The 16032-nt window shown below is 45.7% G+C and overlaps 2 protein-coding genes across 4 annotated transcripts in view; one reads left to right on the top strand and one right to left on the bottom strand.

Annotated features, from left to right (window-relative positions):
• Positions 1–14549, bottom strand: part of LRWD1 (leucine rich repeats and WD repeat domain containing 1) — a 24463-nt gene extending 9914 nt beyond the window's left edge. The window contains exons 1-8 of one of the 3 annotated variants that reach the window (XM_048824458.2): positions 14413–14549; positions 13703–13819; positions 9363–9509; positions 6098–6332; positions 5158–5277; positions 3692–3844; positions 2293–2436; positions 648–971 (exon numbers count right to left, since the gene is read on the bottom strand). In XM_048824458.2, the coding sequence (XP_048680415.1) occupies positions 648–971; positions 2293–2436; positions 3692–3844; positions 5158–5277; positions 6098–6332; positions 9363–9442 (1056 nt within the window). In that variant the 5' untranslated portion in view covers positions 9443–9509; positions 13703–13819; positions 14413–14549. Of the gene's footprint in view, positions 1–647; positions 972–2292; positions 2437–3691; positions 3845–5157; positions 5278–6097; positions 6333–9362; positions 9510–11056; positions 11095–12874; positions 12959–13702; positions 13820–14412 lie in introns of those variants that run through there. The other 2 variants (XM_048824457.2, XM_048824456.2) reach the window with 2 other exon arrangements.
• Positions 12968–15964, top strand: ALKBH4 (alkB homolog 4, lysine demethylase). The gene is made up of 3 exons (XM_048824459.2): positions 12968–13102; positions 14392–14589; positions 15219–15964. The coding sequence occupies exons 1-3, from the start codon at positions 12986–12988 to the stop codon at positions 15891–15893; spliced, it is 990 nt and encodes a 329-aa protein (XP_048680416.2). The 5' UTR covers positions 12968–12985; the 3' UTR covers positions 15894–15964.
• Positions 15965–16032: the final 68 nt, after the last annotated feature.

The raw sequence follows: 16032 nt of genomic DNA, 5'->3' as shown, positions 1-16032 counted from the left end.
AAGATTTTTTAAAATTTAAATGCAATCCAGATTTTTTTTTTAAATAAACTTCTTTAAAATTAAATTTGAAATTGACAATCTATGTTAAGGCCTCAACTTATTATACTCTATTAAAATAATTTAAATACAAAAATTAGTATTTGCTGCCAAATTTTAAAGAAATTCACACCCCTGAACAGGCTAAAATAGCTAAAAAGTACAAATGCAAAACACAGTTACAACAGATGATTTAAATCAAGGTTTCCTGCCTGCCAATTTAAATGAGGGTTAAAATTGCAACCCCCCTTGCAATCTGACCAGGGGGAAAATCCCTTCCCAGCCCCAAATCTGGTGATCAGTTTGACTCTGAGCATGTGAGCAAGGCACAGCAGCCAAGCATCTAGGAAAGAGGATTTTCTGTACCACTTCAGAGCGTTGGGCCACCCCATCCAGTGTCCCATCTCCAGCTGTGGCCAAACCCTCATGCTCCAGAGAAAGGCAATCCCCACCCCCGAATACATACGCTCAACTGTGCACCAGGGAAAGCTGCGTGAGTTGTTAAGATGCCTTGAAAGAGCAGAACCTTCCCATCCCCCTATCTGAATGTGGATCCTCTCTGTATGCCCAAGAGGCCAAAAACCAACCCCAAAGGAGAATGATCAATGTACCTTGTCTTCCAGGTTCTTGACAGGGGTTATGGTCAGAACCCTTTTGTCCTGATCCTGGCTTTTCTGCTCCTCCGTCAACTGGCTAGATCTTCTGTGGCTTTGTCCTTTCGGAGGCTGTTCTCCGTTCCTGTGAGTCTCTTCGGCCACCTTTGCCTGTTGGTTCGATGCTCTTGGTCTATCAGGAGTTGGGTCATCCTGTGAATGGCTGGACTTTCTGGGACTAAGCACTACTTCCTCATCAGTGTTATACTGGGACCGTGGCCTTTTGCTCGCAGATCCCGCTATTGAGTGATTCCCTCTTCTCTTGCTGTGGATTAATGTGACCTACAAGACACACTGGCAATGTACTGGGTTGTTTCCTTCCCCAGCCAGCATGCAGACAGCTTGTAATTCAGAGAAAGTCTTTACCCCAAAACTGATTCCCTTAAATGCCCATAGAGACTGGGCTCCTAAATCAGACAGATCCACATCTGAACAGCTCGTACAGGCCAGCGAGCTACAGATGACCAACGAACAGCATACAGAAAGGGCCTGATTCTCCTCTCACTTGCTTCACCTGTGTCACTCTGCTGACTCCAAGGGAGTCACTTTGGATTCACACGAAGATAAGGAACAGGAGAATTGTGCCTACAGAGCTTAACGCCAAGTCAAAGAAGCCAAGTGCAGTGATGGGGCAGCCCCAAAACAACCCCAACATCTTGGGCATGTGCCACCTTAGTTAAATTCATTAAAAATATCTTTTCCCCAAAGAACAGTGGAACAAGCAGGACATTATCCAGCCAATATTCTGGCTCTCCTATGAAAGTCAGAGTCTTGTGATTTAGGATACTAACCCTGCCTTCACATTCCTGGGAAAGCTTAAAGCTGGCACCAGATGAAGGTGAGACTACTTGCAAGGTTTTTTAAGAAGAGGCGCTGCCTGAGTTACAGAAAGGTAAGTTCTGTATGCAACTGATGAGTATTGTTGAATTTGTAAGAAAAGCAATTAAAAAAAAAGTTAACAAAACCAACCCCTGACCTCACAGTTTCAATTAGGATTTCAATTAGGATTTCTGAAAGCCAGCATGCAGCTGCTGCATATCATCCCAGAGGTGGCTGCATTTCAGTGGTGGGTGAAGCAATCCCTGTATTCACGGAGAGGCAGCCAGGAGACCTGGATTCTACTCCTGTTTCTGCCACTGACCTGCTGTGCCTCTATTCCCCCTTTGTTTAGGTTGTAAGCTCTTCGGAGCATGGACAGTCTCTCACTATATACATATACATCACCAATCCCGAAGGGGCCTTGATCTCAGGCTGGAGCCTTTAAGGCACTACCCGAATACAAATAATTAACAGCAGCAGCATTAATTTTGTAGAGGACTTTAAGATCCTTCTGGATGAAAGTAAAAACTTAGATGGAATGAGCTGTCTTTACTTTCCTGATGAAGTTACAACTGGATCTGCTAAGATCTCCTGGCTGGGGAATCCTTAGTAGAGGATGCTACTTCCATGCAGGTTTGCTAGAGCAAGATCATAACGCTGACCTCAATGCAATGTGTAAAACCTAACTGGAAGCAGTTGTGCATGGACCCTACTCTTTAATGCAGTATTCTTTTTAAAAAACCAAGAAGGTCTGATCTAGAAGAATCCCCTGGAGAATCCTTACCTGCGCAATATCATCGTCTCCCACCTCTCTGGGGTTTTCTGTCGTCTCCTCATCATCATCCTCCATCCTTTCTTGTGTTTCAGGATGTGTGTTCTCTTCCTGTCCCTGCATGGATGCCAGCAACTCCTCCGCAATCATTTTCACCTAGCATTGCAAGGACATTTTTAAAAGGCATCACTTAATGGAGGACAAAGAACAAGAACATCCTGACTCAACTATGCAACTACACTTTGTAATAGGGGAGGATGTTTTTGCTTCCGTTAGATATTTTGTGTGCACTTACTAGCTGGTGGAAGGACCCTGGGCTGACAGGCGGGGAGACTCAAGCCCTCTCTTTAGTCACAGAATTTGTCCAGGATGGGAAGCAGCAGTGCAAGATGCACCATGCTGCCACCCTCCTGTGCCTCATTCCTGATCTGGAGGGACCACTGCTAGGAGGTTGGAATTTAGCCTCATTCAGTGTATGGCCTCTCTGCTGAGGCTGCTAGCAACCAGGGTCAAAGACAGCTCTTTTCAGAGTCAGAGAAAGGAGCAGGTGCTTGGCAATACAGTGAGCCCGGAAGAAATACTGGTGACACAATGAAAAGATAGCCAATTGAAACCAGTTATTAGCCAAAGACCAGTGCATCGAAGCAACAATTCAACTCATTGACCAAGTGGAGCCCCTGGATACCGTGAATGGCAAGTGACAGCTACTGGTGACCTGGGAGATCAAAGTGCGCAGGCAGAAATGAGAGATTAGGGTGAATTTTTCTGCATCAGCACAGCAGAGTTCTGCAACATATGGTGAAATACAAGCCTGTTTGATTGCAATCTTAACCTCCACATAGGACTTCTGCCTATACTGGTTTTGTTTTACTGGGTATGTCTGTGCCACGTGGACCAGGCACCCCACTCTGTTACTGATGCCAATGGGGTCATCTGAGGAAGGAATGCAAAAGCAATAAAGCTAGACAAAGAACAGACGGAAGTCCAGGGCACATGCAGATAAAATACTCAAACAAAAGGGTATATTTTCCTCCGGCGATAATGCACACAGCTGCCATTAGCTTTAATGGGAGCTGTGCAAAATGAGCAGTGACTACACAGTGGTTGCCATTAAAATCATTTGCCACTTGCAAGGACTACCGTATTTCTAATACTTAATTACTATGAGTACCTTAACTACTGGTGAGTAGAAAACAAAGACAGTAAAGACCATCACTCCATCCGGAATGGAATTTATTGCTGGCTCTTGTATAACAGCCACAGCTAATTAGCAAAGAAAACCAAAGACTGATACTGTCATTTGCAGGAGCCCCCCTTACCGGAAATCTTTAGAGCAGTTTAACCTTATGGGTCCACAAAACAAAGCTGCCGAATCCTGGCGTCAGGCAGCTCAGAAAGCTCAGACACTTACCCTCCATCGGGTAAATTCACCGAGGGAGCTGGGTCCATATATGACGTGGGTTTGTGCAGACTTCAGAAACTTTTTCCTGATGAACATCACATGCTCGGCTGAATACTTCTCAGGGAGTTGGCTTCGGAAGTGCCTCTCCCAGTGAGCTGTGACCTAGGCAGAGAGATCTGGTTCACTGAACTGGATGCTTCATGGAAATCAGAAGGCTCCCTACTCAAACTGCTCCAGAAATGGCCAACCCCCAGGCCCAGACACTGTTCTGTTTGAAATTTACGTGATCAGGTGCTTGTATAGGATCTCAGCTCATTTGGGAAGGGGAGGAGGATTTGTTAACACATTTTGCATTTGTGTTTTAACTTTAAAGAACACGTTATGTGTTAAAAAGAGGCACCCTGGAAGCATCTGCAAATAAATTATATATTTACATAGTATCTTTACTCATGGGACACTTGTATTTTTAGGTCTGATTGTGTAAGCAAATAGTTTTTAAGTGAGGTGACACAAGACCAATCACACTACTGAAAGGGGTACATTAGTCTGGAAAGACTGAGAACCACATACTTACGGGTTGTTGCAGTAAGCCCAGAAAAGCTGAAGGCCCCTGACACACATCTCAGCCAATCCCATTTACTACGGGCTGCAAGGGTATCTAATGTAGGGCTATCAAATCCCCCCTGCACAAAGGGGAATTCCAGGTGGGAAGATCTGTCAGGTTTGCAGCCCTTATACACCAGCAGAGCTGCTATACAGGTGTTGCTGAGAATCCCAGCATCAGGGGCCATGTCTTGTAGTGCTGAGCATGCTGGTTTAAACTGGGGGCAGTGGATGGTCACAAAGGCTGGGTGGAGTGAGTATAAGGAGATTAACGAAAACTAGGAGAGCAATCATGAATTGGTTTCAAAGAACAGGAGGCCAGTGAAGAGGACTCTGAAGTATTTACAAGGACTGTTCACACTCCAGATGAAACTGTGCTATCGTATTTAAACACGCCTGCTGCCAGCATAGTTTCAATGGCAAAGTGGACGACAGGGTCTGAGATGTTAACCTCATTATTGCATTGTATCTACTGTAGAGCCTCTGAGTTACGAACTGACCAGTCAACCACACATCTCATTTGTAACCGTAAGTATGCAATCAGGCAGCAGCAGAAACCCCCAAAAAAGCAAATACAGTACTGTGTTAAATGTAAAATACTAAAACAATAAAGGGAAAGTTAAAAAAAAAAAAGATTTGACAAAGTGCTTGTTTCATTTAAATTAAGATGGTTAAAAGCAGAATTGTCTTCTGCATAGTTAAGTTTCAAACCAATATTAAGTCAATGTTCAGTTGTAAACTTTTGAAAGAACTAAAACATTTTGTTGAGAGTTACGAACAACCTACATTCCCGAGACACTTGTAACTCTGAGGTTCTACTGTAAGTCTAAGCTATTTCTTAGGCATGCATGTGGAAACATTACACATCTTACCTTGTTGGTCAGCTCTCGGCTGTTGACAACTCTCACATGATTAGCTAATTTGGTTACATCCTTGCCATTGAGTAGCCGAAGATTTTGTAAAAGAAACATGACCTTATAGTCATCATTGGTCTAGAAAACAGATAGAAGTTTGAGTTATGGTAACACGTGTATGATATTTCCTTGAACAAATAATCAGTTTGTTTTTAAATTACAAATCCACTAGGAGGGAATTGAATACATTTATTCCACAATGGGCACTTAAAATAATTTAGCACCATACAAGACTTCCCGATCAAATATACTCCATTTACAAGTACAAGTTTTTTCCTGATTGCCAGCCCTGAAAACTTAACCTGGGGTCTGAAAGTCAAGTCGGGCTCCTTCCTGTTCATACATCACCAGGACTAAAATCTCTGCCAGTAGCTACACCAGAGAGTTGTGCAGGTAGGATAGCTGGCAGAATTTGCTTCGGTATGTAGAACTCAGTTAACTCTTCTGTTGATGACCTCCCTTGCTCTCCCACAGCTGTAGCAAGTCTGCAGTGTTATGTGGAGTACAAAGTAGCAAAAGGGCTTTTGTGGTCTCCAAGATCCCTTTCACACCTAGCACTTCCAATGCGCTTTCCATCTTCAAAGCGTTGCATAGAGCAGTGATGTTAGAGCACCCTGAACAAGCAGCCCTAGGTGGGAAGTTTCCTGTAGCTGGCCTAATGACTAGAGCACTGGTCTGGGACACGGGAGACCTGGCTCTGCCACTGGCATGCTGGGTGACCCTGTGCCCTCTGTGTGCATCAGTTTCCTCGTCTGTACGATAGAGATAATGCTACTGGACCTCCTTTGTAAAGCACTTTGAGATCTACTGTTCAAGAGTGCTACATAAGGTACTATTATTATTTACGTTCCAGTCAATAAACTGCTGATCACATAAGGATGGAAAGCATATCACTCACTGTCAGGTAGACATTGTTTTCATAGTTTAGCTCCTCCAGCAGCGGGAACTGCTTCAGGACAGTCACATCTTCCAGTTGGTTGTTACTGCAGTTTAGGACACGCAGGTCTGGCAGGCTTAGATTAGCAGGTAGTTTGTCCAACAGATTATCAGAGAGATCAAGATTTTGCAGATGTCTCAGACGGGAAAACAACCGTGGGTCCAAGTCTCCGGTCTTTAACTGCAGCTTGGATAAGCTGAAACAAAAACAAAAACAAAACATGCTGTCTCCGGTTCCCCAAAGGTAAGGACAAAGGTGGACACATCTGACTTTTAATGGACATCAAGTTTCATTCTGCTGCACTTCTCACTCAGGCAAAACTTGCTGAGTAAATCTCGCTGACCCTACATTAACTTTTGAATGTAGTGCTGCATGTTTCAAGCACAAATCTGAAGGCGGCAAGGAGAGAGCTGTTAAGCGTAACCACAAGTGTGGTGGGTGAACAGTAACCATTGCTAACACCTACAGGCAAAACCTGCACCTGTTACTTACTGAGAAAACACAGCCATTTGTGACACTCCCAATTCACTGAAAATAAACAGTGGAATGACTGTATCTTAATTGCCAGGCCATGCAGTCAGTGGCTCACTACAAAACAAGTTATTGTTCCTATGAAAACTATTCCCTATCCTATTGTGATAACAATTATAACTAGCCATTTTGATGCATCTCTGTTGCTGAATTCTTTGAGTTCACATCTTTCAGAGTCCACACTTGACTTCCGGAACACTATTTCCAAAAGCGAAATAACATAGCCGAGTTATTTTCTCATCAGACTGTCTCTCTTGTATCCATTTACATCACATACATGACGGCCAGACGCACAGGATACACTATATAATTAATGCACCTCAAAGCACTTCCCTCTCTAACCACTAAATCATCTTGCCTGGGATCAGCCCCTGAGCAGTTTTCAAACAACTGACTAACTTTCAGAAAAATAAATGATGTTTTACTTTCAATAAATAAAATAAAATAAAGCAAACAAATAAATAAAAGCATGCTGTAAAAGGATTCCAATGTGGAATTCCACCTACAAGCCCTAGAACAAACAGAAGTTTAAGGAAGTTGTGACCAATTGGTCCTAAAAAAAAAACAACCAGGTGATTCATCCCATTGGAGAAATGGGAAATTCTCTTTCTAAGGGGACAGAGGACCTTTACCACCTGACATATCATGAGAATTGAGGTCAGACTGGTCTGGTTAAACCTTTACATTACAGTCCAGATTCTGATCCCCTTACTCACAGCAAGTAGCACCTTACTCCTTGAGTGGTTCCCATAAAAGACAATGGAGGAAAGTGCTATTTAATGTAAGGAGATCAGAAGTCAGCCCTCCTTAAACAGTTCTCCAGTAAAATACATGGCATATGCAGAATTGATATGGTGGCAAAGATCTTGCAACTGCAGATAATATGACTATCTTATTCTTGCCTTTTCAACCCTACAGTGCTGGTAAAGCCCTGGTACCTATCACACTATCAAGTATTCCATATTTTATAACATATGTGTGTTATTTCTAGGGCTGTCAATTAATCACAGTTAGCTCACGTGATTAACTCAAACATATTAATTGTGATTAATTGCACAGTTAAACAATAGAATACCAATTGAAGTTTATTAAATATTTTGGATCTTTTTCTACATCGTAACTGAAATCAAAGCATATATTATTCTTGATTACAAATATTTCTACTGTGAAAGATAAAAGAAATAGTCTTTTTCAATTCACCTCATACAAGTACTGTAGTGCAATCTCTGTGACGTGAAAGTGCAACTTACAAATGTAGACCTTTTTTGTTACATAACTTCACTCAAAAACAAAACAATGTAAAACTTCAGAGCCTACAAGTCCACTCAGTCCTACTTCTTGTTCAGGCAATCGCTAAGACAAACAAATTTGTTTACATTTACAGGAGATAATGCTGCCCTCTTCTTATTTACAATGTCACCAGAAAGTGAGAACAGGAATTTGCACGGCACTTTTGTAGCCGGCATTGTAAACTATTTACGTGCCAGATATGCTAAACATTCGTATGCGCCTTCATGCTTCAGCAACCATTCCAGAAGACATGTTTCCATGCTGATGGCGCTTGTTAAAAGAATAATGCATTAATTAAGTTTGTGACTGAACTCCTTGGGGGAGAGTTTTATGTTCCCTGCTCTGATTTACACAGATTCTGCTGTATATTTCATGTTATAGCCGTCTTGGATGATGATCCAGCACATGTTGTTCATTTTAAGAACATTTTCACTGCAGATTTGACAAAAAGCAAAGAAGGTACCAACGTGAGATTTTGAAAAATAGCTACAGCGCTCGACCCAAGGTTTAAGAATCTGAAGCGCCTTCCAAACTCTGAGAGGGACGAGGTGTGGAGCAGGCTTTCAAAAGTCTTAAAAGAGCAACACTCCAATGAGCAAACTACAGAGCCTGAACCAACAAAAAAGAAAATCAACCTTCTGCTGGTGGCATCTGACTCAGATGATGAAAATGAACATGAGTTGGTCCGCACTGCTTTGGATTGTTATTGATCAGAACCTGTCATCAGCATGGACATACGTCCGCTGGAATGGTGGTTGAAACATGAAGGGTCTTATTAATCTTTAGTGCATCTGGCACGTAAATATCTTGCAACGCTGGCTACAACAGTGCCATGAGAACGCCTGTTCTCATTTTCAAGTGGCATTGTAAACAAGAAGCGGGCAGCATTATCTCCTGCAAATGTAAACAAACTTGTTTGTCTGAGTGATTGGCTGAACAAGAAATAAGACTGAGTGGACTTGCAGGCTCTAAAGTTTTACATTGTTTTATTTTTGAATGCAGTTATTTTCTGTACATAATTCTAAATTTGCAAGTTCAATTTTCATGATAAAGAGACAGCACTAAAGTACTAGTATTAGGTGAATTGAAAAATACTAATTTTTTTTGTTTTTTTACAGTGCAAATACTTGTAATAAACAATAAATATAAAGTGAGCACTGTACCCTTTGTATTCTGTTTTGTAATTGAAATCAATGTACTTGAAAATGTAGAAAACATCCAAAAATATTTAAATAAATGGTATGCTATTATTAACAGTGCGATTAATCATGATTAATTTTTTTTAATCGCTTGACAGCCCTAGTTATTTTATATTCCAATAACACTATTTAAAGAAGGAAAAAAAGGGGGGTATAGCCCAGGTTGGATTCAACTGGAATTTGACGAGAGTCTGGTTTGCACTTACTTCAAAGTCTCAATCTTTCGTAGCCTAGTAGATCTTGGAACCGCTCTTTCCAAAAGAAGCTCTGTAGTAACTTTTGACATTTTTAATTTCCGCCCCTTTCCTGGAAGCACAAAGCCGTCAGCCGTAGACTGTCTTCTTGGAACCTTCCTGGTGAAAGAAACTGGAATTAGGGGGAATCCTTTAAAACTGTGTCCCAGAAAGAAAAAAAAGTTATGGTGCAACTACCCCGTTGATAAAGCTGGCATCACTGGGTGATATTAGTAACCCAGCCTTGCAAAACAACCAATTTCCACTTCACCTGCCCTGACTGCAATAATGATAATAAAAACACTAGTGATATTTTACTCACCCATTAAAAGAAGTCACTCATTACAGGCGAGTTGTACCCTAGATTGTAAGCTGTTTGGTACAGGGACCACATTTTAGTTCTGTGTTTGTACAGCACCTAGCACAAAAGGGCCCAGTCCATGACTAGGACTCTTAGACGCTACCGCAATGCAAATAATAAACAATACCTGCCTACTGCAAGGTTTCTTCCTCTGACGCAAGTGTTACTGCCCACTGGATAAGATACTGGACTACAGAGACCACTAGCTGGATCCAGTCTGGCAATTCCTGAATTCCTAAAATTTTGCAAACCTGGACTAACTAGCTGATTCCCCTATTCAAAGGGAGAGAAGGTACAAATGATAATGTCCATCACCTTTGATGGGCACTGATTTCTCACAGGGGAAAGAAATGTTAATAGCAATATTGTAGGTTATTAGGAAACACATTGCTGTGGAAAGGGGAAATGACACATATTCTGTTATTTAAAAATACTATGCCCAGTGCCAGAACAGCCTTATGGAACTGCTGTTGGGGATACTGGGCCTTGGTTTAGCTTTCTTTCCAGCCCTAGTCCTAAAAGGAGTACAAAAAAAGCTATTAGGCCATGATCATGACCTGCCTTCTAGTCCCATTGTTGGAACAGAGATTAGGCTGCAAGTTGATAAGAGTATGTGGGCCCTGAGCAGTCACTTGTCTTGCTAAAGAAGACTTGCTACAGTCAGCTGTAAGGTCTGTTTGGGACCAACACCGTTGCATTGTTTCTTTTGTTTAAATAAAGGCTTTGCAGGCTCAACAGCAGGGAGACTCTCATTTCAAATAATAATTTTCCCATTTTATCCAAGAAATAAAAGCATTAAACCTGACAATTTCATCAGTGACCATTTATGGCCTGATCCAGCAAGCTGCAGAACCCCCTTCATCTCCCAGGGCAGTCAGTGGGAGTTGAGTTCCAGGATCAGACCCCTACATACTGATATATTCAAGCCTCCCATAAACCCCCACGTCAATTATAAGAGTCCAAACAGTTACGAGCTAAAATCAGTGCAGGCACAGCTGAGTTATGAGCCATGTCACCATGTTAGAAACTCTGCTGATGTCTCAGACACAGCTGTGTCACACCGTCATGGGCCACATTATGGGTGACACTAGGGCCATACCATGGACCATCTCACATATAGGGGCTCTGTCACCACTGAGTTACAGAGCAGATTATAGTGACTGTATTACAGACTTTGCCATCACATTACAGGCCACGTCACAGCCACGTTTCACACAGCCACGTTCTGGACTAGCACCCACGCAGGGACACATCCTTGGCCTATTCTGGCTCAAAGGTGCCAACACTATGTCATGACTCAAATCACCATGTTCTAGGCCAGTTCTGCATCAGAGCTGTGTCACTGTGTAATGGACTGCATCGCTGTGTTCCAAGTTGCTTCTGGATCAGAACAGCGATAAGGGCTGCATCACCAAATTCTCCTCCAGTCCTGGCTCAGCAACACATCACCGTTATGGATTAGGTCACTACACTATCACAGTATCGCCGTGTCCACATTGCCATATTCTGGCTCAAGGCTGTGTAGCCACATTATGGGCCATGTGGCTATGACCATGTCATGGTGTTCTGGTCCGGTTTTGGCTTAGGGTTGCTTTGCCACGTTACATGGCTGCCTGGCCATGACTGTTGCTGTGTTCTGGTCTGGTTCTGGCTCAGGGCTGTATTGCGTTAGTATGTTACAGGCCACGTCTGAGTGGCTGTGTTGCCATGTTATGGGTTGCATGGCTGTGACCATGTAACTGCGTTCTGGTCCAGTTCCAACAAGGTTTGTGTTGCCATGTTGTTGATCATGTTGCTGTGACCAAGTTGGGGTGTTCCGGTTCAGTTCTAGCACAGGGTTGCGTTGCCGTGCTATGGGTTGTATGGCTATGTTCCAATCCAGGTCTGGATCCGGATTGCGTTGCCATGTTAAGGTTCATGTGGTTGTGGCTGAGCCACCGTTTCAATCCAGTTCTGGCATAGGGTTGTGTTGCCATGTCACGCAGCTGTGACCGGGTCGCCGTGGTCTGGTCTGGCCCAGTTCCAGCGTGGGATTGTGCTGTTATGTTATGGGTCATGTGGCTGTGACCCGGTCACCCTGCCCAGGTCAGTTCCAACTCAGGATTACATTGCTGTGTTTTGTCATGTTGCTGTGTCCTGGTCCAGCTCCAGCGAGATGTGGCATTGCCATGTTCTGGGCCATAAGGCCGTGTCTGAATCGGCACGTTCTGGTCCAGTTACGGTGCCGTGTTCTGAGACGGACCGCTGAGTCCAGATCGCTGTGATCTGCTCCAGTTGCAGAGCGGGGCACGTCACCACATTATGTGTTAACACGGCTGTGACTGTGTTGTGTTCTGGTCCAGTCCAGTTCCCGGGTGGGTCTGGGGGTGCAGAGCCTCCATGGGCACGTCCCCATGTACCAGCTCAGTCCTGACTCAGAGCCCTGCCCGAAGCATGGAGGGCTGCCAAAAACCCCATGTTCTAGGCCAGCCCAGGCTCACAGCCCTACCTGCGATGTGGGGGGGACGGGAAGGGGGAGAGCCCCCGTGTCCCCGGGCGGCCCTGGCTCCGGGCCAGGCCTGCGATGTTGGGATGGGGTCAACCCCCCCAATGTCTCATGCCAACCCTGCCTGTGTGTTGGGGGTGGGGATGGGGGTCAACCCCCCACCCCCGTGTGCCAGGCCGGCCCTGGCTCCGGGCCAGGCCTGCGATGTTGGGATGGGGTCAACCCCCCCAATGTCTCATGCCAACCCTGCCTGCGTGTTGGGGGTGGGGATAGGGGTCAACCCCCCACCCCCGTGTGCCAGGCCGGCCCTGGCTCCGGGCCAGGCCTGCGATGTTGGGGGGAGGGAGCCCCCGTGTCCCAGGCCGGCCCTGCCCGAGCTGGAGTTGGGCAGAGCCGGGCCCTGGCCCCAGGCGCCGAGCGGCGGCTAAGGCCGGAAATGGGGGAGGACTACAACTCCCAGCACCCCCCGCGGCCGAGCGTGGTCCGCTAGCTTGGCCGGCGGTCCCGGAGACTGCTGGGAAAGCGAGTTCCGCGTAGGGGCGGACGGAGCGGCTCTGGGCCTGCCGGAGCCGGGCCGGGGAGCCCTGGTGTCCCTCCCCCCGCCGCGGGTCCCCTCCCCCCGCCCCGCCACTCGCTCACCTGCCGCCGGGGCCGCGCGCGGGCCGCGCTGGGCCCTGCCGCCGCTGCGGAGCCGGGAGCGCAGAGCCCGGCGGGCGGCGATCCGGGGCCGGGCGGGGCCTGCCCCGCGGGATGGAGGCGCGGGGAGGCGGCGGCGGCGGCGGGGGCGCGGGGCCCGCCTGCGGCTGCAAGGGGATCCGCTCCTGCCTGCTCTGCGAGGGGCCCGCGCTGGCCGCTCCGCCCCCGCAGGTAGCGGGGGGAGGGGCCGGGAGGGGGCAGCGGGGGGGACAGAGGGGCGCTGGTGGGGAGACAATGGAAGGGGCAAGTGCAGAATGGGGGGGTAGTGGGGGGGTAGTGGGGTGGGGGGTTTAGAGGCGGTGTAGTAGGGTGACCAGATGTCCCCATTTTATATATTTGGGGATTATCTTATATAGACTCCTAGTGCCCCCCCCCACACACACACACACACACTTCACACTTGCTGTCTGGTCACCCCACCGTGTGGACAGGCCCAGAGATTGCCTTCTTGCAGCCTCGTGGAGCCCAAGGCCTCTTGCCCCCTTGCTGCCCCAGGGGAACAGAGAGCAGCAGAGGGGTCTGTTGTCTGCCTCCCCCTACCTGGAAGGGTTTTGCATTCCCCCCCTTCCTTAGAGGGAGAGGCTAAGGGGTGCGTGGGGGAGTATCTGTTAAATCAGCAGCTTCCAGTCCCCTGCCCTCCTCTGCTCCTACCCGTAGAGGAAACCGCACAAGAACAGCCCCTGCCCTTGGCATTTCCAGGGCATAGGGTGATGGTATTGGAGATAGCTTCAGGCAACACCCAGGCCTGGGGAGCATGACATTGATCTCTACCTGATTAGGAGTGATGCTAAGGAGCTTCAGAGGGCATCTCCTCTAGCCAGAGCAGTCCATGTTGCTTCAACAGAGGGGGCACCATCAAGCCTGATCTGGATCACTTCCTGTTTAGGCCTGTGTCAAATGGATCGAAAAAGACTTGTTAGTCATACAATTGGAGCACCCCGGTTGACCAACCCACACCCAGGAGTCAGTTGCTTACATCTCACCTAGAGGCAGAAAAGACATACAAAATAGTTATTAGGGCAGCCCAGTGGCTAGTGCACTGGACAGTGGATCCATTTTTAAAGCATAGGATTCTGTTCCTTGAACCAGCAGCATTGGTAGAGGTGCCTCTGGTTTTGTAGGGAATCCAGCACTCTTTGCCCCAGTGAAATTGGTTGCAACCTGGAGCACTGAGGGATGGGAGAGAGGCAATAATCCCTCAAATATACGGTGTGTTTTAAGAATGCACAGCTTGTTATTTTTCCTCCAGTGATGTCTTGTACTATAGATGTCACTATTAAAGAAAGACAGCACTTATTAACCTGCATTGCAAAGATGCAACTATAAAATTTTTCATGAAGACAAACAGTATAACTGGTTAACTCTACCGCAGTCTTATGCGTACATTACCGGTTGCAATGCTATAACAACAGACATCATGGCAGTGTCTTATTGTGCTGTGTCCTTTTTTATTTCCGCAGGAAAAGGGTAACTTCACTTACTGTCCAGCAGCAGGTTTAGCTGTAGGAAATGAATGCTCAGAGTTTGCTGGCTGGGCATTTCCATTTCCAGGAGTATTCTTGCTGGAGGAGTTTATAAATCAAGACGAGGAATCTGAGATGGTTCAGCTGATGGATCAAGATGACTGGAAACTATCGCAGTCTGGCCGAAGGAAGCAGGTCCGATTCCAGAAATATGCTTATTTCTAACTCCCTCTGGGGAAGGAGATTATTTCTTCAGTTAATAAAAATCATGCTTTAGGTTTAATGTTTTCATTAAATTGATTCTTTCTGAAATAACAAAAACATAATTGTATTTGAAATTAGCCAGGATGGGCAGGGGTGGTGTCCCTAGCCTCTGTTTGCCAGAAGCAGGGAATGGGCGACAGGGGATGGATCACTTAATGATTCCCTGTTCTGGTCATTTCCTCTGGGGCACCTAGCACTGGCCACTGTCGGAAGACAGGATACTGGGCTAGATGGACCTTTGGTCTGACCCAGTATGGCCGTTCTTATGTTCTCTCAAGAGTGCATTTGTGATTGTTATAATGAATCATACTTGATAGTGCACATTCAAATACAACCTCATACCACATCAGTGTCCATAAACAGGAAAACCGAATACAAGATTATATGACTTTCATGGGGTCATATTATCAGAATTTGACTTGCACCAGTAAGTTACTGGTAAAGATGGGAATAGAACCCAAGAGACCCAGGGCTTCTCAGTTTGTCCAGAGGGTAGTGCCTCCCTAGAAAAGCATGCCCAAGATTTTTATTTAACATCATCTGGTTTTCCTTTTCAACAGGACTATGGGCCCAAAGTGAACTTTAAGAAAAAGAAGCTGAAAGCTGGTGGTTTCATTGGCTTGCCCAGTTTTAGCCAGGAGATTGTGCAGCGAATGAAAGCTCATTCTATGCTAGAGGATTTCTTTCCTGTTGAGCAATGTAACCTGGACTATCTACCTGAAAGAGGTTCTGCCATTGACCCACACTTTGATGACTGGTGGCTTTGGGGGGAGCGACTGGTTAGTTTAAACGTGCTCTCAAAAACTGTGTTGTCCATGTCCTGTGATTCAGAAGAGAGTCTCCAGTTATTTGCCACTCACAGTCAGGGAAGTGGGGCATCAAATCACTCTGCCTCACCTCAAGCTTCTCAGAACCATAAATCAAACAACCTTTCTCCCACATCAGCATGTGAAAATTTGGACAGCTGGGATATTGACCACTCATCTCCCACAAGACTTATTCCATACAAAGAAGTTACTGTAGACATTCTCTTACCTAGGAGATCCCTGATTGTGCTGTATGGAGATGCACGCTATAAGTGGAAACACGCAATTTACCGCAAGCACATTGAGCATCGCCGGATCTGTGTGACCTTCAGGGAGCTGTCTGCAGAGTTCACTTTGGGAGGAAAGCAGGAAAAACTGGGTAAAGAGCTCCTGGAAATAGCCCTGACATTTCAAGGAAAACCAGTGTGAACATCAGAGGGAGAAAACTGGAATTATGAGTTGTTTGGATATTTGAAAATTAAAGTGTAAAAATTCTGAAATTTATCTCTGTCTTATTTGGAGATTGTTTAAGGGCCATTCTTGGACCAAATTATACAAAATATAAAAG

The sequence above is a fragment of the Caretta caretta genome, chromosome 17 (genome assembly GCF_965140235.1).
Source record: "Caretta caretta isolate rCarCar2 chromosome 17, rCarCar1.hap1, whole genome shotgun sequence".
In the NCBI taxonomy this organism is placed as follows: domain Eukaryota; kingdom Metazoa; phylum Chordata; order Testudines; family Cheloniidae; genus Caretta; species Caretta caretta.
Note: the sequence above shows the minus strand (reverse complement) of the source record. Positions and strands in the feature narration are given on the sequence as shown.

Coding starts and splice junctions, on each gene's coding strand:
- ALKBH4 (XM_048824459.2), top strand. CDS start 12,986: ATGGAGGCGCGGGGAGGCGGCGGCGGCGGCGGGGGCGCGGGGCCCGCC. Junction 13,103..14,391: donor TGGCCGCTCCGCCCCCGCAG/GTAGCGGGGGGA, acceptor TTATTTCCGCAG/GAAAAGGGTAACTTCACTTA. Junction 14,590..15,218: donor AGTCTGGCCGAAGGAAGCAG/GTCCGATTCCAG, acceptor CCTTTTCAACAG/GACTATGGGCCCAAAGTGAA.